The 24,909-nt window shown below is 46.7% G+C and overlaps 1 protein-coding gene across 3 annotated transcripts; it reads left to right on the top strand.

Annotated features, from left to right (window-relative positions):
* Positions 1–9,045: 9,045 nt before the first annotated feature.
* LOC137322586 (glutamine amidotransferase-like class 1 domain-containing protein 3, mitochondrial) lies at positions 9,046–23,448 on the top strand. Of its 3 annotated transcripts, none has more exons than XM_067985491.1 (4): positions 9,046–9,274; positions 11,712–11,883; positions 18,576–18,780; positions 23,039–23,448. In XM_067985491.1, exons 1-4 carry the CDS (start codon positions 9,167–9,169, stop codon positions 23,229–23,231), a joined length of 678 nt encoding a protein of 225 aa, XP_067841592.1. In that variant the 5' UTR covers positions 9,046–9,166; the 3' UTR covers positions 23,232–23,448. The 3 variants fall into 3 exon arrangements, with proteins under 3 accessions (XP_067841592.1, XP_067841594.1, XP_067841593.1); XM_067985493.1 differs by lacking the exon at positions 9,046–9,274 and adding an exon at positions 11,318–11,348; XM_067985492.1 differs by lacking the exon at positions 9,046–9,274 and adding an exon at positions 11,431–11,571.
* Positions 23,449–24,909: the final 1,461 nt, after the last annotated feature.

Genomic DNA, 24,909 nt, shown 5'->3' on the forward strand with positions numbered 1-24,909 from the left:
CTCTTATAAATTAGATGGATGCAACTTTTCTCCACGAGTTAACTTTCACACTCTCTTTGAAAAAGTATGATCAAGAATGCTCATTTCCTTTTCTCCATCATCTACCCACAGGTCTCCAGCTGCTAGTTAGTAACTAATTTCACAAGTACATACACAAGTGAGTGAAGGGTTAGGACCCTTCACTCACTCACCTGACGAAGGAGGTAAGCTCTGAAAGTTTGTGATTTTCCAATAAAACTGTTGGACTATAACCTGGTGTTGTAAGATTCCTTACATTTATAAATAGAGGCATAGGGCTCGATTTTAGCAGGCCTGCGGGTTCCCAGCGGGTGGTCCTCTGGGAGCGTGGAAAACGCAGACGGCTAATTGCGTGCGTCCCCCGCGCGATCGCGGGATAATTGAACTGCTTAAGCCCTGCTTCCGGGTTCTCCGCTCCCCAGCTGCGTGCCGGCCGGCTGCGCATGCGCAGTACCGTCGACGCGATGTAGGAGCTCCACTTAAAGGGGCAGTCTCCCAAAGCCCCTCCTGCTGCAATCAGTAGGCTACAGATGATGGCTCACCCGAGGGGAAAGGCTGCGCCACGTTTTTCGGACCTTGCGCTGCAGCTGATGCTGGAGGGCGTGAGGAGGAGGAGGGACACGCTCTTCCCCGCGGATGGACGCAAGTGCCCTGCTGCCGCCACCAAGAAGGCATGGGCAGAGGTGGCGGCGGAGGTCAGCAGCAGGGCCAACACCTCAAGGACATGGGAGCAGTGCCGCAAGCGGTTCAATGACCTCACTAGGTTCGGCAAGGTGAGTACACCAACGCACCTTCCCACAACCCGTCCCCACCATCACGCCAAACAGATCACAACCCCTCCTGCAGAGCCACCACTGCGCTCCCGCAGCAATCCTCACAGCCACTCACTCACCATCCTCGCCGTGCCCGCAAGTACCCACCGTCCCTGTCCCCACCCAAACACTACCACACACCCCAATCCCCATGCAATGGGATGGGCACGTGGCCCACACTTCCTCCCATCCATCTGCCCCACGCTCAACCCACCCACACCGATGCTCGATGCGTCTCACTAAGCAATACGCACCCACTCACGCATCTGTGTTTTGCCTTGACAGGAGAAGAGGAGCAAGAACAACAGGGAAAGGGCCTGCACCGGAGGTGGCCCGCCGCACCTGGTAGACCTCACAGACGCAGAGGTGGAGGCGCTCGACCGCGCCTGCACGCCACATTGCCTGTCGGTCGCAGATGGCGAGTCTGTCGCTGCAGAAACGGCCGGTAAGGGAAAGCTGACACTCAACACCCATGATCGCGAGTGACCGTATCATCACCTGCCATCAGGCGCACCGTAACGTTGGTCCACATGCCTCATAGTGCCCTCTGTTCTCTTGCAGGGCCGTCTGCGAGCGCTGCGATTGAGGAGGGCGATTCCTCAGAGGACATGGCGGTCTCTGAGGGTGCATCGTCACATCTGAGCCAACCATCCACCAGCGCAGAGACACGCACCTCGGTGGGTCCCCCTCGCCAACTAGTTGGGGTAGCACTTGGTGATTCACCGTGCACGAGTGAGCATGAGCAGACCCTGGTGGCAGGGGCAGCCGCGGAGGGTCCGCGTCGGTGGGAGCACTCATCTCCAGGCTCTGCTCAGCCGGACCCAGATGCTGAACCCAGGGGGCCACCAGTGAAAAGGAGAGTCGTCGAGGGGCACCAGCTAATTGCTGAGGTACTGGGAGAGGTGCCGCGCGCATTGTCCACAATTGCGCAGGCGATGGAGGAGTCCAACTCCTGCATGAGGGCATTGGTGGCGCAGGTACAGGAGGGTACCGGCGACACAGTGTCGCGGGTAGGTGCGGGACTGTCTGCGGTGGAGGACAGGCTGGCCTCCCTCGAGCGTCACGCACAGCTCCAGATCGAGTCCGTGCAGGCCCTGACAACGTCTGTACGGATTCAGGGTGAGCAACATTCCGCCGCCATAAACAGGCTGACGGATACACTAGGAGTGGCCTTGCAAGGCCTCACACATGCCATCCAAACTGCCGATCAGCAGGGTGGAAGGGGTGATGTGGGCCGAGGCCACGAGAGAGATGATGGTGACCGGGGACATGGAAGCGTGGACGCTTCTCAAGGCGCCCCCACGTCCCACCCATTGCCCCTCTCTCAACCAGTACCCGCAATGGTGCCTCCTCTCCAGGTGGCCGAGTCTGCCCCTGCCCCGGTGCAGGAGGAGCAGTCTGTGGAGGTGCCCTCACGGGCACCGAAACCCAGGGGCCGTCCGCCCAAAGCATCTACCCGGTCAGGGCGAGAACAGGAGCAACCTGCCACTACCTCTGCTGGAGCCACAGGGGTAGCACCACGTAGGGGTACCCGCAAAAGAAATCCAAAGGCGTTATAAGCACAAAGGGAATGCACCAGGGTGTCTATTAATTTGTACACTTTTTGTTTATATTATCTCACATTGTACATATTAAACACTATATTCTCACCACTCCTGCCACCTCTCGTCCATTCTTCCGCGGCCTGTGCAATAGGTGCGTTCCGTGCAGCCCATCATGACGGCGAACACCTGCTGCCGCCCATTGGGCACACTGCTGTGGGTGCAGGAGTACTGGCAACACTCTTCAGAGGAGGGGGCTGGTATGGCCCCTCGCATGTGCAGGTGAGGAGATGCGAGCGCCTCGCACTGTCTGACTCTAGGAGAACCGTTGACGTATGAGTGCCTCCCTGGCCCGGCGAGCATCCCAGTGAGTCGTGGTTCGGCGCATGGGTCGTCCACCATCCTCTGGCGCGTCCGCGTCCTCCTCCTCCTCCTCCTCCTCCTCATCGCCGTCCTCAATGTGGGTGGCGGGTGTGGATTGGGCCTCCTCCAGCGGCACCCCTCTCTGTAGTGCCATGTTATGCAGGGCACAGCAGACAACTATGATTCGTCCCACTCTGAATGGTGTGTATTGGAGCGCTCCCCCAGAATGATCAAGGCACCTGAAGCGCATCTTGAGCAGCCCTATGGTCTGCTCAATTGTAGACCTGGTAGCAGTGTGGCTGTCATTGTACCGACGCTCCGGCTCGGTGATGGGGTTCCTCAGAGGCGTCATGAGCCACGTGTGTAGGGGATACCCCTTGTCGCCGAGGAGCCAGCCGTTGCCGGTGTTGGGTGCCTGGAGGATGGGCGGGACGGTGGACTCCCTGAGGACGAAGGCATCGTGGCAGCTGCCGGGGTATCTGGCGCACACGTGTAGGAATCTCTGGCGGTGGTCACAGATGAGCTGGGCGTTCATGGAGTGATACCCCTTCCTGTTGATGAACAGCCCTGGCTCATGCGGAGGTGCCCGTATTGCGATGTGGGTGCAGTCGATTACACCCTGTACCCGTGGGAAGCCGGCCATGGCATGGAATCCAACCGCCCTCTCCATCTGGCTGCGCTCGTCCATGGCGAAGTTGATGTAGTGCGAGGCCCTGCGGAACAACCCATCGGTGACCTGCCTTATGCACTTGTGTGCAGACAACTGACGAACCCCGGTGATGTCCCCGGTGGCACCCTGGAAGGATCCGGATGCAAAGAAGTTGAGGGCAGTGGTGACTTTGACGGCAACAGGTAAGAAGATGCTGCTTGGTCCATCAGGGAGCAGCTCGTCGTTAAGGAGGCTGCAGATGTCGGCGACTACCTGGCGATTGACTCTGAGCCGACGTATGCACTGCTCCTCGGAGAGGTCCATGAAGCTGAGCCTCGGTCTGTACACCCTGTGCGGAGGGTAGTGCCTCCTGCGATGCATCTGTCTCTGCGGTTGCCCTCCCTCCTGCTGTGCAGGTGGGTGTGCCACAGCACCGTGTTGGGGGGCTCCACGTCTCCGAGGCGGACGGCGTGGACTGCGAGGCTGCTGGGGCTGGTCATGCTGTTCGTCCTCCGAGGATGTCAACGCACCACCCATCTGGCAGGTGTTGGTCTGAGGGGTTGTGCAGGGTAGGTAGGTGGTTCCTCGCACTGGGGCTGCGGTTTCGTGTCGGTCTGTCCTCTGGCTTGGCGGGGGGTGGTGGAGGGCAGGGGTTGCCCTACGTGATGCGGTGGCCTCCTGCGTGGGTGAGGGCTCTCCCACCCGCTGTGGAGTGCACCTTGGCAGCTGCCACAGGCTGCTGGCTGGAACACGACCGGTTGAAGGGAGACTGTTTCCCCCAGTGTGTGAAACACACTGCGTTGAAGCTAAAATCCCACACTTCCTGTTTTGACAGCTGATTCAGCTCATTTAATGACCTCAACAAGCAAGGTAAGTACACTCAAGTGGAATCCCGCCGGCTTTAATTGCCTGCGGGATTCCCACCAGCGGGGCCTGCGCACGCAGCCCCGCACGTCAGCGCAGCACCCGGAAGTGGCCGGGATCTCGGCACGATCCGGTCACGTGACTGGATATCGGGATTTTCGGGGCCCCCCTGCTGGAAACCCACAGGAAACCCGACGGTAAAATCGAGCCCATAGAGTATAAAAGCAAGGAAGTTATGCTAAATCTTTATAAAACACTGGTTAGGTCCCAGCTGGAATATTGTGGCCAATGCAGAGCACCACACTTTAAGAAGGTTGTCAAAGCCTTAGAGAGGGTGCAGAGGAGGTTTACTAGAATGGTAGCAGGGATGAGGGACTTCAATTACGTGGAGAGACTGGAGAAACTAGGGTTGTTCTCCTTGGAGCAGAGAAGGTTAAGGGAGATTTGATAGAAGTGTTCAAAATCATGAAGGGTTTTGATAGGGTAAATAAGGAAAAACTGTTTCCAATGGCAGAAGGGTCGGTAACCAGGCGACACAGATTTAAGGTGATTGGCAAAAGAACCAGAGGCGGCATGAGGAAAAAAATTTTAAACAGCAAGTTGTTATGATCTGGAATGCATTGCCTAAAAGGGCGGTGGAAGCAAATTCAACAATAACTTTCAAAAGGGAATTTGATAAATACTTGAAGGGGAAAAATTTGCAGGACTATGGGGAAAGAGCAGGGGAGTGGGACTAATTCGATAGCTCTTTCAAAGAGCCGGCACAGGCACGATGGGCCGAATAGCCTCCTTGTGTGCTGTATCATTCTACGATTCTATGATTCTACAGGCTTATGGCCAAAATCAACAACACAAGTGTGCAGCACTATAGCTCCCCGGAGAATCGGGTGGGAAGCTGATCTAGAATAGAAAACACAAGGAGATAGAATTTTCACTACCATTTTAATGGATGTTTCATAAAAAAATAGTTTGATAACGCTCCTGGGAAGCGCCTCGGGATGTTTTACTATGTTAAAGGCACTATATTAATCCAAGTTGTTGTTGTTGATGTGGAAAGGAAGCTGTTACTGTGAAAGGAGAACCATAGTAAACCATAAGGAAAACAAAATCATCTAAACGCCAAATAGAAATATTTAAGAGACAAGAGGTAGTTAAAAAGTAGTCGTACAAAAGTCAGTTGGGAATAACTAAACTAAGTACTAAAAAGGTGAGCTGTAGATTGCACCAAAAAGGGTCCAAGCAAAGTGATGATAAGTGGAAAGAAACTCTGACAGAGGGAGGACAAAGTCAGTGTCTACTGGAGCTCGACAGGAGTCTGTTTCATCTTGGATCCTCTACTGTTATTAGTTTTAAACAGTATGGAGATCGGCATACACAGTTTATGGCACTCACAATTTTCCAGTGTTTGTTCGCTCTGTGCTTCCATTAAGTGACAAATGTAAGGATTCTTACAACACCAGGTTATAGTCCAACAGCTTTATTTAAAATCACAAGCTTTCGGAGGCTTCCTCCTTCGTCAGGTGAATGTGGGATTCCATGAAAGGTACCGCATATATAGTCAGAGAACAATGCCTGGTGATTACAGATAATCTTTCCAACTGCCCGTTATCAAGGCAATCAAAGGAGTTGAATAGTGTTCAGACAGAGAGACATTACATACAAGACTACTGAATATACAAACGGTCAGAACCCAAAGACAGAGAGAGAGAGAGAGAGAGAGAAACATCCGAAAGGAAGAGAAAGAGAGAGAATGACCAGTTGTATTAAAAACAGATAACTTTTTTTCGCTGGTGGGGTTATGTGTAGCGTGACATGAACCCAAGATCAAGGTTGAGGCCGTCCTCATGGGTGCGGAACTTGGCTATCAATTTCTGCTCGACGATTTTGCGTTGTCGTGTGTCTCAAAGGCTGCCTTGGAGAACACCAACAACAGCCAATCTCCAGACGCCATCCGCTTCATCCTGGATCACAATGTCTTCACCTTCGATAACCAGTTCTTTACCCAAATACACGGAACAGCCATGGGGACCAAATTCGCACCCCAATACGCCAACATTTTCAAGCATAAGTTCGAGCACGACTTCTTCACTGCACAGGATATCCAACCAATGCTATACACCAGATACATCGACGACATTTTCTTCCTATGGACCCACGGCGAAGAATCACTGAAGAGACTATACGATAACATCAACAAGTTCCTTCCCACCATCAAACTCACCATGGACTACTCCTCAGAATCGGTTTCATTCTTGGACACACGAATCTCCATCAAAGACGGGCACCTCAGCACCTCACTCTACCGCAAGCCCACGGACAACCTCACGATGCTCCACTTTTCCAGCTTCCACCCTAACCACGTCAAAGAGGCCATCCCCTATGGACAGGCCCTGCGAATACACAGGATTTGCTCAGTCGAGGAGGAACGCGATGAACACCTACGGACGCTGAAAGGCGCCCTTGTAAGAACGGGATCTGACGCTCGACTCGTCGATCGACAGTTCCGACGGGCCACAGCGAAAAATCGCATAGACCTCCTCAGAAGACAAACACGGGACACAACCAACAGAGTACCCTTCGTCGTCCAGTACTTCCCCGGAGCGGAGAAACTACGCCATGTTCTTCGCAGCCTTCAACATGTCATCAATGACGACGAACACCTCGCTAAGGCCATCCCCACGCCTCCACTACTCGCCTTCAAACAGCCACCCAACCTCAAACAGACCATCGTTCGCAGCAAATTACCCAGCTTTCAGGAGAACAGCGTCCATGACACCACACAACTCTGCCACAGCAACCTCTGCAAGACATGCCCAATCATCGACACAGATACCACCATCACACGAGAGGACACCACCCACCAGGTACATGGTTCATATTCCTGCGACTCGGCCAATGTTGTCTACCTCATACGTTGCAGGAAAGGATGCCCCGGAGCATGGTACATTGGCGAGACCATGCAGACACTGCGACAACGGATAAACGGACACCGCGCAACAATCGCCGGACAGGAAGGTTCCCTCCCAGTCGGGGAACACTTCAGCAGTCAAGGACATTCAGCCACCGATCTTCGAGTAAGCATTCTCCAAGGCAGCCTTCGAGACACACGACAACGCAAAATCGTCGAGCAAAAATTGATAACCAAGTTCCGCACCCATGAGGACGGCCTCAACCGGGATCTTGGGTTCATGTCACACTACACGTAACCCCACCAGCGAAAAAAAGTTATCTGTTTTTAATACAACTGGTCATTCTCTCTCTTTCTCTTCCTTTCGGATGTTTCTCTCTCTCTCTCTCTCTCTCTCTCTGTCTTTGGGTTCTGACCGTTTGTATATTCAGTAGTCTTGTATGTAATGTCTCTCTGTCTGAACACTATTCAACTCCTTTGATTGCCTTGATAACGGGCAGTTGGAAAGATTATCTGTAATCACCAGGCATTGTTCTCTGACTATATATGCGGTACCTTTCATGGAATCCCACACTCACCTGACGAAGGAGGAAGCCTCCGAAAGCTGTTGGACTATAACCTGGTGTTGTAAGACTCCTTACGTTTGTCCGCCCCAGTCCATCACCGGCATCTCCACATCATGTCCATTAAGTGAGAGTCCATACTGAGAGTGCAGCCTTACATAAGAACATAAGAAACAGGAGCTCGAGGAGGCCATACGGCCCCTCGAGCCCGCTCCACCATTCAATAAGATCATGGCTGATCTTTGACCTCAACTCCACTTTCCCGCTCGATCCCCATATCTCTTGATTCTATTAGAGTCCAAAAATCTTTCGATCTCAGTCTTGAATATACTCAGTGACTGAGCATCCACAGCCCTTTTGGGTAGAGAATTCCAAAGATTCATAACCCTCTGAGTGAAGAAATTCCTCCTCATCTCAGTCCTAAATGTCCAATCCCTTGTCCTGAGACTATGTCCCCTAGTTCTACTATCCAGCCAGGGGAAATATCCTCTCAGCATCTACCCTGTCAAGCCCTCTTAGAATCTTATATGTTTCAATGAGATCACTTCTCATTCTTTTAAAGTCCAAAGAGTATAGGCCCTTGCAAAGTTTACACTGTTGAAACATATAAGATTCTGAAGGGAGCTTGACAGGGTAGATGCTGAGAGGTTGTTTTCCCTGGTTGGAGAGTCTAGAACTAGGGGACATAGTCTCAGGATAAGGGATCGGCCATTTAAAACTGAGATGAGGAGGAATTTCTTCACTCAGAGGGTTGTGAATCTTTGGAATTCTCTACCCCAGAGGGCTGTGGATGCTCAGCTGTTGAGTATATTGAGATAGATACATTTTTGGACTCTAGGGGAATCAAGGGATATGGGGATCGGGCAGGAAAGTGGAGTTGAGGTCGAAGATCGGCCATGATCTTATTGAATGACGGGGCAGGCTCGAGGGGCCGTATGGCCTACACCTGCTCCCATTTCTTATGTTCTTATGTTGTTTTTGCAAACACAATTTGTTCGTATTGTATTTTGATTGGAGATAGCACTATTATCATGCATGATGAAAAACTCATATGTTTTTTAATAAACTAATATTTCAGAACCATCGCAAACACAAAATTATTGCATCCAGAATCATCACTTCATTAATTTGAGTATTAACAAATGCAAGATACATGGCTAATATATTTTGTTCAGTCAAATGTAAACTAACATGTTTATCTTTATTGTGACACCGATCAGAGATGTAGAGGTCCCCATGGTATCTCATTGCTAGGAGACATGTCTCCACCCTTTTGTTCCTGGGAGAATTTAAAGCCTGTGCACCTGATCTACTTGTTTGTGTCATTTTGTAACAGAGAGAGAAGCATCACCTTTGCCACAAGTGATCGTTCAACAGACGTCACTCCTGTGCCATATTGGAAATATCTTTGTGAGATTTAATCTGTCGGCTATTTTTCTACTACTACAATGGTGGCACGAGTGGCATTGATCCTGGCTGGCTGTGGGGTTTACGATGGCACTGAAATTCACGAAGCTTCAGCAATTCTGGTGCATCTCAGCAGGGCTGGAGCCGAGGTAAGACACCAGTACAGATCCAGTCTGTAATCTTAATTGTAATGATCTACACTTGAAATTGTGACGTGGCCCCTTGGTTTCTGAATGCGAAGGTCAGCAATGACATTGCTTCCTTCAAAGAATATAATTAAAATGTTAAGGATCAGTGTTGCTCCTAGCTATTGCAAGAGATTCAAATTTCCATTTTAATTGGTGAGTAAACTCTTTCTTGTGGCTTTTAAAGAGTTAAGCCACTGGCTATGGAAGTTGCATGTTAATCAAATTTATAATATAAACAAATTTGTTAGCATTTTATGAATGCAAAATGGGTAATAATTGTAAAATGACTTTTTTGATAAATAGATTTTCAAAAAATAATTTTAAGATTTATTTCCATCCCTGTCCGACACAAATAAATGTTTAAAGAAAGAGTTTAATAGGTTGAAAGATGTCTCTAAAAAGGAACAAAAGGAGAAGGAGAAATTGTTAGAGGAACTTTCATTAATTAGGGCAAACACTGTTAACTGTGCAGAGGCTTTGATAGTGAAAAGTCAAAGATGTGAGGTATTGGACAGCCACAATAACACTCAAGCAGCTCAAACCATCCAGGGACAGGGCAGGTCATTAGATTGGTGCCCCTGCTACTGGATTCAGTATTCACCCTCTCCACCATCAAAGCACTGTGGCTGCTCTTTAGATGTTCTACAGAATGAACCTCAGCAACTCACCAAAGTTACTTCGACAGCACTTTCCTCCCTAGTGACCTCTATGACTGAGCAGTAGTGCCATGGGAACATCTTCACCTCCAAATTCCCTTGCAACTCACACACCACCCTGACGTAGGCATGTATCACCATTGCTTCATCGTCACTAGGCCAATATCCTGGATCACAATTGTGGGAGCACCATTGCCATAAGGAGAGCAACATTTCAAGGAGAAGGTTCACCTTCTCAGGGCAACCCAAGGATGGCCAACAAATGCCACTTTGCCATTGTAACCCACATCTCGAGAACAAATGTAAAAAAATCACTGATCACTGTTAATGGCTCTTTTCCATTGTCACTAGTGTACAATGTACATTGCTGTAGGAGTTCCTCAGGGCAGTGTCCTGGGCCCAACCATCTTCAGCTGCTTCATCAATGACCTTCCCTCCATCATAAGGTCAGAAATGGGGATGTTCGCTGATGATTGCACAATGTTCAGTTCCATTCGCAACCCCTCAGATAATGAAGCAGTCCATGCCCTCATGCAGCAAGACCTGGACAACATCTAGGCTTGGGCTGATAAGTGGCAAGTAACATTCGTGCCAGACAAGTGCCAGGCAATGACCATCTCCAACAAGAGAGAGTCTAACCACCTCCCCTTGACATTCAATGGCATTACCATTGCCGAATCCCCCACCATCAACATCCTGGGAGTCACCATTGACCAGAAACTTAACTGGACCAGCCACATAAATACTGTGGCTCCAAGAGCAGGCCAGAGGCTGGGTATTCTGCGGCGAGTGACTCACCTCCTGACTCCCCAAAGCCTTTCCACAATCTACAAGGCACAAGTCAGGAGTGTGATGGAATACTCTCCACTTGCCTGGATGAGTGCAGCTCCAACAACACTCAAGAAGCTCGATACCATCCAGGACAAAGCAGCCCACTTGATTGGTATCCCATCTACCACACTAAACATTTACTCCCTTCACCACCAGCGCACCGTGGCTGCAGTGTGTACCATCCACAGGATGCACTGCAGCAACTCACCAAGGCTTCTTTGACAGCACCTCCCAAACTCACGACCTCTACCACCTAGGACAAGAGCAGCAGGCACATGGGAACAACACCACCTACACGTTCCCCTCCAAGTCACACACCAACCCGACTTGGAAATATATCGCCGTTCCTTCATCGTCGCTGGGTCAAAATCCTAGAACTCCCTTCCTAACAGCATTGTGGGAGAACCTTCACCACACGGACTGCAGCAGTTTAAGAAGGCGGCTCACCACCACCTTCTCAAGGGCAATTAGGGATGGACAATAAATGCTGGCCTAGCCAGTGACGCCCACATCCCATGAACGAGTAAAAAAAAATGTAGTGGCGTAAGGTACTTCTGATTTTTATGTTGTGGATGGTAAATTTGGGTCTAGCCTTGATATGTGGTCTTAAGACAGTAACTTTATTTCAGTATCAGTGCAAAATTATAATTGTGCCACATCACAACGTACAAATGCAGCTTAGATAACCTCTCCGCAAAAACAAGACCTTTGTAAAATTCTCGTTAGATACCGCAGAAGGGGAATCAGCAGAAAGGAGTGGAAAGAAACCAAGTATGCAGCCAAGGGAATCAGAAATCTGATTTTATTTGTATTGTGTTGCACAACTGAATGCATGGAACAAACTTACGTGAATGACATTTGTTTACTAACTAAAGCAGCTTTCTGCTTTCTCTCTCCCTCTTTCTTTGTAGGTGAACATGTTTGCTCCTGACTGTGATCAGTTACAAGTGATTGACCACTCAAATGGGAAGCCAAGCACAGAGACCCGTAATGTATTGGCAGAGAGTGCTCGCATCGCTCGAGGGAACATCCAGAGCTTGAGCAAGCTAGAGGTGACTCAGCATGACGTTCTCATCATCCCAGGTCAGAAAAACATAACATTCAGCTATGAACATGAATGCAACAGTACATAGAAGCCACATTGGTAGAACACTGATATCAAGATACCCTCAATTCAATGGTCAGACTATCATTTCTTTAAAAGCCTTCAGACTTTCAAGGCACATTTACACTCCAAGCCGAGCGGTGGTCTATTAAAGTTGAAGAATAAACATATAGTCAGATCGTCAATTTGACCCCTTAGTGCACTCAGGACCCAAAAGAGAAACCCACAACACTTAGTGGCTTCACAAAATATATGCCGGAAGCATATATCCTTTACCTCGGTGTAAATCAGCTGTTAAAGCCCAACCTGACTCCGGAGCTAAGTGGAGTGACTCTCCTTCCTTTAAGGTGTCTCACTCTGCCTCACTCTAACACCAGATCAAGCCCTGATTCCGGATGTACCCTGCATTTGCACGATGGACAGCGAGCCTGCGATTTTCTGACCTGCGCTTGCAGTGGGCCAGTTACCTCGCCATGGCTAAGGACTAGAAAATCTACCCCGTTAATGCAGTGTTGGTGTGAAGTGAAAGTGCTTCGTGCTTATTCTATATTTGTAGTGTAAATTCACCCTAAAATAAATCAATCCATCATTATCAAAAGCAATTGTCATCGGAATATGCAAACCTGGAACAAAAATGAGAATAGTACCATCATCACCAATTTCCACGACTTATTGCACAAAATAAACTTAAACATAAATTATAATTAGATGAAAATTGAATATAATCAAATAAGATTGCAACACCACATAGCCCTGTATCAGGTGCAATAAACATTAACGTCCCCACTAATCTATTCGGGAGCATACTGTTACAGTAGTTTTTCAATTCAGATCATACACTGCTTGGTAAATTCCATTTGATTTTGCTGGGGTTCTACCTGCCAGTTCTCTTGCCACCCTTCAAACTGATGCCACATCACTTTAGTGGTTCCCAGGCCTCTTGATCCATTAAAGCTTTCATCATTAGTTGTACTGTTTTCTCTGAAACAGTGTAAATCAGATCTCCAGAACTGCAGCAAACTGATAGCGTTTAATTGTCAGCATAACTGAACCCTCATTACATTCAAAAAATGCGGCAGAGAGCTGGAGAACAATTCTGTTTTGCATGTCAGCCGTGGCTCAGTTGGTAGCACTCTCACTTCTGAGTCAGAAGGTTGTGGGTTCAAGTCTCACTCCAGAGACTTGAGCACAAAATCTAGGCTGACACTCCAATGCAGTAATGAGGGAGTGCTGCACTGTTGGAGGTGCCGTCTTTTGGATGAGGCATTAAACTGAGGCTCCGTCTGCCCTCTCAGGTGGACACAAAAGATCCCATGGCACTATTTCGAAGAAGAGCAGGGGAGTTATCCCTAATGTCCCGGATAACATTACCACTAAAACAGATTATCTGGGCATTATCCCAACGCTATTTGTGGGACGGTGCTGAGCACAATTTGGGCTGCCACTTTTTGCACATTACAACAATGATTACACTTTGAAAAGTATTTCATTGGCTGTAAAGCACTTTGGGACATGTTGAAGTTGTGAAAGGTGCAAAAAATGCAAGTCTTGCTTAACATCTCACTGGCATTCAAATTAGCGGAGGAAATTAAAATCCATTTTGCTTTCATGACATTTGTGCTGACCAATCTGAAAGATGTTTGTACTCGAGAATGGAATGCTTTCCATTTTTGGACCAATTATAAGCATCAAAGCACTCTCAAATAAAGTACTGCAGTCAATTTGTTATCGTAATGTTTCTGCCTTCCTAACAGCCTGTTCTGAGAGGAGGACAGAATCCATACAACTATCCAAATCCCTTTCAGGAAGCTGACATCAATGAATATGTCAGTGTTAGCTACAGAACAAAGGTAGTAAATATCACTGTACATTACTCTGGGTCAGTGCAATACACAAACAGAAAGTTGCAACAGTGCTAACAGTGGTGAATCACAAGCCACAAACTCGTGATAATGACACTGCTTTTCCCACATTAAGTAACCGCACCTAAAAATATTAGCTTAGGCCAAATAGGAAAATGTGCAGCTGTTGCATTACAGTTAATGGTAATATTTTCAGTCATAATACTACTAATTCTCATCTATAGAAGAATATGTTAGCCTTCAGTAATTGGCATTGGCTCTTCTCAGAATTCCTTTTTCACTAGATAATTACAGGTGAGGAAAGCCATTCGACCCATCTTAGTTGATAGAATCATATAGAATCATAGGATGATTACAGCACAGAAGGAAGCCATTCAGCCCATTGAGCCCTTGCCTGATCTTTGTAAGAGCAATCCAGTTAGTCTCATTCCCCCACTCTTTCCTCGTAGCCCTGCAATTTTTTTCCCTTCAAGTATTTATCCAGTTCCTTTTTTGAACGCCACGATTGAATCTGCTGCTTCCATCAACCTTTCAGGCAGCGCATTCTAGATCATAACTACTCGCTGTGTAAAAACGCTTTTCCTCATGTCGCCTTTGGTTCTATTGCCAATCACCTTATATCTGTGTCCTCTGGTTCTTGACCCTTCTGCCAATGGGAACAGTTTCTCTTTATTTACTTTATGTAAACTCTTCATGATTTTGAACACTTCTATCAAATCTCCTCTCAACCTTCTCTGCTCTAAGCAGAACAACCCAAGCTTCTCCACTCTATCTTATCCATCCAGAAAGACCCTAAAGTCTCCCCACTGCAGCATTCAATTAGTTTTTAAATGATTCCAGGGCTTTCACCTCCATTCCTCTAAATGGGAGTCCATTCTAAGTATTGATCATTATTTGTGTGAAGACTTCCTGGTGTCTCTGACAGTCTCCTTCTCTGTGCAAAATGTATCCAGGAGCCAGACGACAAGGCAACCTCGCTTTAAGAGGTGCATTGCCGCTTTAAATAGGCATCTGGCCGATTCGCTAGAAATTGCACTCCGGAAGTGGACGGGTTTCCTGGAGGATCAGCAAATGAGGTGTGAAAGCCGCCCGTGAGATTATAATGAGGCCATGGGCCTGTTTTCTGGGGCAGCGGATGAGTTTCAAACTCATCCCGCTACCCACCCACCCAAAACCTGCCCGGAGTTAAAATCGGGGCCCTATTGTCGCCTGCTGAAGAACGTGCTCAAATGTACATCAAGTGAGGAGATGTGATACCCCATGTAGTTGGGGCAATAGCTTGCCAACACTCACTGTCTAGGTTCACATAGAATGGTAGATTTTCTGTGTCCTCACAAGTGGTGAGGAGGTACCTTGCACACCATGTCCTGGAGTTTCCTCCATGGGCACAACCGGAAAATTGTGCCCGAAGCTCAGCGAGTTTTGCTGATTTCAAATTACATTGAAGTATCCCCTCAATTTCATTAGAACTTAAAATGACCATAAATGGGCATAAATCAGTGTAAACGCCGAACCTACGCGAGTATGTTTCTTCTTTGAGTCTTAACAGCATATGTGTGGAAGGAGTTCAGTTATGCTGAGTGAGCCATAAAGGAGTAACATTTAAAAGACAGAATCCTTTTTTGCTTATGTCAGTTTACTTAAAAGGCGTCAAGGTTATTTTTAATAAATTAAATCAAAAATTAATACCGTGAAAGATAGGCGATTTTTCAAGTGTGTGGAAATTGCTGTCAGTACTGAATATAGTTAGGACAATGATTCAAAGCATAGTCCGGCTTTCAGGTGTTGAAAATTGTTTATTAGAAATGCTGCACCATGCACAGTACAATGTGTTAGTGTAATAGTAATCCAGGGGGTCACAGTGATATTCAAATTTGCTGCGGTGGTGAGGTGAGCGTTCTCAAGTTTCAGCTGGGGTCCTAGGTGGATTGCTTCATGATAATGAAGAACTTAAGAGGGAGATGGGAAGAGGGAGAAAACCCGATGTCGATCATGTCTCTCCCATTGACATTATGTCCTTTGCCAGCCTGTCATGGAAAAGCACTCCAGGTGGGCGTGAAGAAGTTTCCAACCTTTATCTATCTAATCAAAAGGCTGAGTTTCAATAAACAATGAAGTGAGGAACAAACTGCATCTCCATTGAGGCCTTTTATACTGATATAAAATGTATTCTTTGTTGATATTTGACAGGATACTAATGTGATGTAGTGATAACATAAAGGCTCCTGATTTGAATTTCCCACAACCTTTAAACTATGAAATCAGAACAAACAAAAAAAAGCAATGTAAATTAGCATTAGAGAAAATGATAAAATTTTGTTTTTTTTAAGATTCTCTGAAATGTTAATTGTATTTATGCAAGTGCATTGATAATAAATATTTACTTGACAGTAATTATTGAGCATGTATTTAGTATAGTGAATGTGAAACATATCACTATATTATGTGACCAAATAGAAGTCTTTAAAATAATGACGTGGTTTTGATAGGGTAGACGTAGAGAAGGTGTTTCCACTTGTGGGGGAGTCCAAAACTAGGGGTCATAAATATAAGATAGTCACTAATAAATCCAATAAGGAATTCAGGAGAAACTTCTTTACCCAGAAAGTGGTTAGAATCTGGAACTTGCTACCACATGGAGTAGTTGAGGCCAATAGCATTGATGCATTTAAGGGGAGGCTAGATAAGTATATGAGGGAGAAAGGAATAAACAACAACAACTTGCATTTATATAGTGCCTTTAATGTAGTAAAATGTCTCAAGGCGCTTCACAGGAGCGTTATCAAACAAAACTTGACACCCAGCCACCTAAGAGGGGATATTAGGACAGGTGACCAAAAGCTTGGTCAAAGAGCTAGGTTTTAAGGAGCATCTTAAAAGAGAGAGAGGTGAAGAGGTGGAGAGGTTTAGGGAGGGAATTCCAGAGCTTAGAGCTTAGGCAGCTGAAGGTAAGGCCGCCAATGGTGGAGCAATTAAAATCGGGGATGTGCAAGAGGCCAGAATTGGAGGAGCACAGAGATATTCGGAGGGTTGTAGGGCTGGAGGAGGATACAAAGATAGGAAGGGGTGAGGTCATGGAGGGATTTGAAAACAAGGATGAGAATTTTAAAATCGAGGCCTTCCCAGATTGGGAGCCAATGTAGGTCAGCGAGCACAAGGGTGATGGGTGAACGGGACTTGGTGCAAATTAGGATATGGGCAGCAGAGTTTTGGATGAGCTCAAGTTTACGGAGGGTGGAAGATGGGAGGCCGGCCAGGAGAATATTGGAATAGTCAAGTCGAGAGGTATCAAAGGCATGGATGAGGGTTTCAGCAGCAGATGAGCTGAGGCAGGGGCGGAGATGGGCGATGTTATGGAGACGAAGTAGGCGGTCTTGGTGATGGAGCGGATATATGGTTGGAAGCTCATCTCGATCAAATAGGACGCCAAGGTTGCAAACGGTCTGATTCAGCCTCAAACAGCGGCCAGGGCGAAGGATGGAGTCGGCGGCTAGGGAACGGAGTTTGTGGTGAGAAATAGAACTATATGGCGATAGGGTAAGATGAAGTAAAGTGAGTGGAGGCTCATGTGGAGCATAAACACCGGCATAGACCAGTTGGGCTGAATGGCCTGTTTCTATGCTGTAAATTCTATGTAATTCTATGTAACATTAAAGGTTTTAACTCATTTGACCATCATTCATCACATCAGGCTCAGCATGTTTAAGAACCTGCAATTGGGGAAGCTTTTCAATTTTAAAGGTGGCCTATACTTTGCCATAAAAATGAATACAAAGAAACAGTTAATACAGAGCAGGTCTCAGTGAGGATCATTTTTTTTTTAAATCCTCAAAAAATTGCAATTAAAAGATCAGAAAATTGACTTCATTTCCTGCTGCGTCTGAAAATCTGGTTGCAATGTTGCGAGAACCCCCGAACAAACGCAATTGGGGGATACTTGCATGTCCCCTGGCTGGAGAGTCTAGAACTAGGGGTCATAGTCTCACGATAAGGGGTCAGCCATTTAGGACCGAGGTGAGGAAAAATTTCTTCACTCAGAGAGTTGTGAATCTTTGGAATTCTCTACCCCAGAGGGCTGTTGATGCTCAGTCATTGAGTATATTCAAGACTGAGAGCGATAGAATTTTGGACACTATGGGAATCAAGGGATATGGGGATAGGGCGGGAAAGTGGAGTTGAGGTAGAAGATCAGCCATGATCTTATTGAATGGCGGAGCAGGCTCGAGGGGCCATATGACCTACTCCTGCATCTATTTCTTATGTTGAGAGTTGGAGGTGTGGTCAGTTTTGTGGACAGAGATTCATTTGGATGGAAGGTTTGATGGATGGACGTAAAAGCACGAGGAGACCTGGGGCATGTTGTAGTTATGAGCGTAACTCACTTATGCCCAAAATTCTGTGATCTTTTAAGACACATAATTGGTTTGCGCCCCGATTACGTGTGTATCTGGGTGCAAATGTGGAGGAAACTCTAGGCCCATAGGTTTGGGCTAGAAAATTGTGGGTAGCGGACCTGCAATTTTCCAATGCAAAAATCTACCCTTTAAGGACTACATGGGCCAGATTCAGAATGGTTTCTGGCACTTGAAGAACCATATCCTAACATACGTCATCACCTTCAGGAGAGGATGTGATACAAGTGGGAGAAGAAAATATTATTCACCTTGATAAGCATCAAGTTCACCAAAAAAAATTATAATATATACAATAGTATAGTAAATAACCATTGCTAAAATTGCTAACAAACCATTGTATTTCTGATGCACTATATTTGAAAACCTGCTCCTTGTTACTGTTTGGCTTCTTAGGTGGCTTTGGAGTTGCTAAAAACCTTTCCAACTGGGCAATCAAAGGGAAGAGCTGCATAGTGAATCAGGAGGTCGAAGATGCCATCAAGGAGTTTCATGCCGCTGGGAAACCCATTGGACTGTGCTGCATCGCTCCTGTGCTGGCAGCTAAACTTATCCCTGGCTGTGAACTCACAGTGGGCTATGAGGAAGTTGCAGATGGCAGGTAAGTTGCAAATTAATGGTTGGGGGGGGCGGGGATATCGCACATTAGGATTGCCAACTCTGGTTGAATGTATTCCTGGAGGTTCCATCACATGACCTCCTGCCTCCAACTACTCCGCCCCCACGCTCCCGCCATTGGTCGCCCAACACACCCATCCTCACGGCGTACCACCTTCCCACGCCAATTGGAAAGTGAAAAGACTCTTTGTTACCCAATTGGATGATTCTTGACTGTCAGTCAAACAGCCCTTTTGACCATCTCCAATATTTTTATAACTAATAAACAGAAGTGTTCAAAGAAAATGAAAAAAACACCCAATGTGTTTTTAATGCCCCTATGATTTTTCTCCTGGGTTGCTCGCAGCAGTGTCCTGGAGATTAATCTTCAATTCCTGGAGACTCCAGGACAATCCTGGAGGATTGGCAACCCCATCACACATGCCGATCTCATTTACATATCTGGTTTGTTCTATCCCTAACTGCTAATATGGACATCAAATGCATGTACACTGTAACACAATTGAATGAGTCTTAATTCAAAATGTTGTTAGCCCATAAATAGTTACATATTGGCAAAAAAACCAAAGTTGACATGAGGAAAAACTTCTTTACACAGCAAGTGGTTAGGATCTGGAATGCACTGCCAGAGGGGGTGGTTGAGGCAGATTCAATCGTGGCTTTCAAAAGGAAAAAATTTGCAGGGCTACGGGGATACGGTGGACTCAATGAGCCAAATGGCCTCCTTCCATGCTGTAACTTTTCTATGATTCTATGATATGGAAATTTGTCATTTTATTAGATCTGTAGTAGATTCACTTGGAAGTTTTCAATAAAACCAAAGCAAAAATATATTAAACTAAATCCATGCAGATGCAAGAAAGATGGTGCCTTTACCTCTTCTTATGTTCTCTTAGAAATGCTTTTGTTAAAAGTGCTTTTTGAAATAAAGTTATGCCTATCACTTAGCTGACATAGCCATACTCACAGAATCACACCTTTCAGCCAACGTCCCAGACTCTTCCATCACCATCCCTGGGTATGCCCTATCTCACTGGCAGGACAGACCCACCAGAAGTGACGGTACAGTGGTATACAGTCAGGAGGGAGTAGCCCTGGGAGTCCTCGACATTGACTTCAGACCCCATGAAATCTCATGGCATCAGGTCAAACATGAGCAAGGAAACCTCCTGCTGATTACCACTTACCGTCCTCCCTCAGCTGATGAATCACAACTTGGAGGAAGCACTGAGGGTAGCAAGGACACAGAATATACTCTGGGTGGGGGACTTCAATGTCCATCACTAAGAGTGGCTCGGTAGCACAATGACTGACCAAGCTGGCCGAGTCCTGAAGGACATAGCTGCCAGACTGGGCCTGCAGTAGGTGGTGAGCGAATCAACACGAGGGAAAAACCTACTTGACCTCTTCCTCACCAATCTACCTGTCAATCTACCTGTCGCAGATGCATCTGTCCATGACAGTATTGGTAGGAGTGACCATCGCACAGACTTCGTGGAGATGAAGTCCCGTCTTCGCACTGAGGATACCATCCAACGTGTTGTGTGGCACTACCACCATGCTGAATGGGATAGATTCAGAACAGAACTAGCAGCTCAAAACTGGGCATCCATGATGCACTGTGGGCCATCAGCGGCAGCAGATTTATATTCCAGCACAATCTGTAACCTCATGGCCCAGCATATTCCTCACTCTACCATTACCAACAAACCATGGGATCAACCCTGGTTCAATGAGAAGTGTAGAAGAGCATGCCTGGAGCAGCACCAGGCGTACCTAAAAATGAGGTGCCAACCTGGTGAAGCTACAACACAGGACTACATGCATGCTAAACTGCAGAAGCAACATGCTATAGACAGAGCTAAGCGATTCCACAACCAATGGATCAGATCAAAGCTCTGCAGTCCTGCCACATCCAGTCGTGAATGGTGGTGGACAGTTAAACAACTAACGGGAGGAGGAGGCTCTGTAAACATCCCCAACCTCAATGATGGCAGAGTGCAAAAGACAAGGCTGAAGCGTTTGCAACCATCTACAGCCAGAAGTGCCGAGTGGATGATCCATCTCGGCCTCCTCCCGATATCCCCACCATCACAGATGTCAGTCTTCTGCCAATTCGATTCACTCCACGTGATATCAAGAAACGGCTGAGTGCACTGGATTCAACAAAGACTATGGGCCCCGACAACATCCCAGCTGTAGTGCTGAAGACTTGTGGTCCAGAACTAGCTGCGCCTCTAGCCAAACTGCTCCAGTACAGCTACAACACTGGCATCTACCCGACAATGTGCAGAATTGCCCAGGTATGTCCTGTCCACAAAAAGCAGGACAAATCCAATCCGGCCAATTACCGCCCCATCAGTCTACTCTCAATCATCAGCAAAGTGATGGAAGGTGTCGTCGACAGTGCTATCAAGCGGCACTTACTCACCAATAACCTGCTCACCGATGCTCAGTTTGGATTCCGCCAGGACCACTCGGCTCCAGACCTCATTACAGCCTTGGTCCAAACATGGACAAAAGAGCTGAATTCCAGAGGTGAGGTGAGAGTGACGACTGCCCTCGACATCAAGGCAGGATTTGACCGAGTGTGGCACCGAGGAGCCCTAGTAAAATTGAAGTCAATGGGAATCAGGGGGAAAACTCCCCAGTGGCTGGAGTCATACCTAACACAAAGGAAGATGGTAGTGGTTGTTGGAGGCCAATCATCTCAGCCCCAGGACATTGCTGCAGGAGTTCCTCAGGGCAGTGTCCTAGGCCCAACCATTTTCAGCTGCTTCATCAATGACCTTCCCTCCATCACAAGGTCAGAAATGGGGATGTTCGCTGATGATTGCACAGAGTTCAGTTCCATTCGCAACCCCACAGATAATGAGGCAGTCCGTGCCCGCATGCAGCAAGACCTGGACAACATCTAGGCTTGGACTGATAAGTGGCAAATAACATTCGTGCCAGACAAGTGCCAGGCAATGACCATCTCCAACAAAAGAGAATCTAACCACCTCCCCTTGACATTCAACGGCATTACCATCACCGAATCCCCCACCATCAACATTCTGGGGGTCACCATTGACCAGAAACTGGACCAGCCATATAAATACTGAGGCTACAAGAGCAGGTCAGAGGCTGGGTATTCTGCAGCGAGTGACTCACCTCCTGACTCCCCAAAGCCTTTCCACCATCTACAAGGCACAAGTCAGGAGTGTGATGGAATACTCTCCACTTGCCTGGATGAGTGCAGCTCCAACAACACTCAAGAAGCTCAACACCATCCAGGACAATGCAACCCGTTTGATTGGCACCCCATCCACCACCCTAAACATTCACTCCCTCCACCACTGGGGCACCGTGGCTGCAGTGTGTACCATCCACAGGATGCACTGCAGCAACTCACCAAGGCTTCTTCAACAGCACCTCCCAAACCCATGATCTCTACCACCTAGAAGGACATGAGCAGCAGGCACGTGGGAACACCACCACCTGCACGCTCCCCTCCAAGTCACACACCATCCCCACTTGGAAATATATTGCCGTTCCTTCATCGTTGCTGGGTCAAAATCCTGGAACTCCCTTCCTAACAGCACTGTGGGAGAACCTTCAGCACACGGACTGCAGCGGTTCAAGAAGGCGGCTCACCACCACCTTCTCAAGGGCAATTAGGAATGGGCAATAAATGCTGTGCTTGCCATTGATGCCCACATCCCATGAACGAATTTTAAAAAACTTACATTATCTACTCAAAAATACATAACTTAAAACATAATCACAATCTTCTGATGTTAGCTTACACAGGAAAGGGAAATTAGTGATCAGAAGGAAGGAGAAAAATGATTTACCAACACTGACTTCCAAAATATTTTTCACTATCTCCTGGGTACATGTATCTGAAACCGGCTGCTCAATAGGAGTTTTGAGATTTTTATATTGATTGACCGTGTAAGTTAGGCTTAGTGCAGTATTGGGGAGGGGTAGAAAGAAAAGGTGGTGGTCACAAAACAGAGAATGGAATACAGAGCGGTGGACAACAGGAATTTTATGGGAAATTAAGGAATGTGAAGGAAGATACTATTCCTAATTTGATCAAGGGCAACTGCTCTTTTCTAGTTGTTTATATCACAGCAGTTGATTCTGGCCAGTCGGTTGACAAATTAAAATGTTAAGAAAAGTAATATTAGGTAATCTATGCAGAAATGTTTCTTCACCGCTGTTTTTTCTCTCCCCCCTTCCTCCTTCTTTGGTAGGTGGCCTTTTGCTGACACGACAAAAGTTATTAAGGAGCTCGGATGCCAACACGTTTGCAAGGATGTCCATGAAACACACGTGGACACCAAAAACAAATTGGTGACAACAAGTGCTTTCATGTGCAATGCAGAGTTGCATGAGATTTTTGATGGGATTGGTAAAATGGTTAAGGAAGTGCTGGATCTTGCATAAAGTGTAAAGAAAGTCCATTACAACTGCAATAGTCAATTCAAGGGCTTCGTAAACATTAAGGTACAGATGGAATTCCATATCATGTAATATGGTAACATTAAAGTTCAATAGAATCACAGCATATATATGTAAACAAAATATTGTTTGTGAGGTGTTACTTCTCAGCATTAATTGTTCTTAGTTATAACATACAAAATTCAATAAAATTGGAAAATGATTATATTGTGCATTTCAGATGTTACTACAAGTATACTTTAGCTTCTCTGATGGCTCAGTTGGTTATTCCAGCACGGTATCTAAGTCATGTCGATTAGAGGGTCTTAGTTTTATTTCCAGTCTGTGGTCTGTTAATTGATCATAGCCTGACAGACTTTACCATTAGACTCAACTGTCAAGCTAAGAAGTGGGAAATCAGCCAGGGTTCCAGCTATCCTGTGACCTCTGAGGGAAAATGAACTTGAGTGGACATCGGGTGAGGACAGAATCAATCCACATGGCCAAAGCCTGACCCACAGTATGGAATTAAATTTTTTGCATCCAGGTACTGCAAATCATCCCAATCTCAAGGGGAAATTGTTTCCTTGCTCTTTTCTAATATGCACATCCGCCAAGAAAGACATACATGACAGTTACTACCTACTGAGAATTGCATGAGAAGAGGTGGGTTCCTCCAAGTCTTGATGCTCACTTCATTAAAATGAAAAGCAGAAGATATCATAAAGGTAATTGTCCAAGGCGTCTGCCTTGGTTTAGTGGTAAGACCTGTTGCCTTCTGAGTCAGAAGATTATGGGTTCAAGCCCCATTCAAGAGGCTTGAGCACATAATCTAGACTGACACTTCAGTGCAGTACTGAGGGAATGCTGTACTATCAGAGGTGCTGTTTTTTGGATGAGATGTTAAACCAGGCACCTACCTTCCCTCCCAGGTGGACGTAAATGATTCCAATGGCACTATTCAAAGAAGAGCAAGGGATTTCTCCTGGTATCGTTGCCAACATTTATCCCTTAACTAACATCACTAAAACAGATTATCTGGTCATTTATCTCATTGTTGTCGTTGAGACCTTGCAACGTGCAATTTGGCTGCCATATTTCTCTATTTTATAAGTGACTACACTCCAAAAGTACCTCATTGGTTGTGAAGTGCTTTTGGACGTCCTGGGGTTGTGCATCAGTGTCCTTTTGAACATAGATTACATTGTGCATGGTTTTCAAAACATGTCCTTACCAATGAATTGTAAAGGGTTTAGAAGTAAAACTCCAAGAATGTCTTGACTAAGACTTAAAAGGCTGAATTTTATGCTTTTTGGCATTTTAGATCCAAATGACTATTGGCAGGTTTTAGACAAACTGAAATGGGAGTATGCTGTTTGTGCCCATTTTTCCCAGATCAGCTCAAGTGTGCCAGGACCTGATGAAATGGTTGGTGGCATCTATACAGGTGTAGTCACTCAAGTATGCTGATTGTTGATGATCCTGTCATGTCTCCTTTCATGCAGTGCCATGAAACGTATGATGCACTGTGATTGGGGTGCTTCCAAGCATCAAACATTTTGGGTAGTCAGGCAGTCACATATCTTAGTGATACTATTGAGTCTGTTGACCTAGCTTCCTGTGGGAAGAGAAGCTGCTGCTTGCTCTAATTGTCTGCCAAAGTGATGTACGTTCACCTTTGTCT

This window comes from Heptranchias perlo, chromosome 6 (genome assembly GCF_035084215.1).
Source record: "Heptranchias perlo isolate sHepPer1 chromosome 6, sHepPer1.hap1, whole genome shotgun sequence".
Classification (NCBI taxonomy): domain Eukaryota; kingdom Metazoa; phylum Chordata; class Chondrichthyes; order Hexanchiformes; family Hexanchidae; genus Heptranchias; species Heptranchias perlo.

Bases quoted from the DNA above. Each gene is read 5' to 3' on its own strand.
- LOC137322586 (XM_067985491.1), top strand. From the start codon at position 9,167: ATGGTGGCACGAGTGGCATTGATCCTGGCTGGCTGTGGGGTTTACGAT. The intron at 11,884-18,575 runs GTCAGAAAAACA...TTGGCTTCTTAG, and splicing joins TGACGTTCTCATCATCCCAG to GTGGCTTTGGAGTTGCTAAA. The intron at 18,781-23,038 runs GTAAGTTGCAAA...CTTCTTTGGTAG, and splicing joins GAGGAAGTTGCAGATGGCAG to GTGGCCTTTTGCTGACACGA.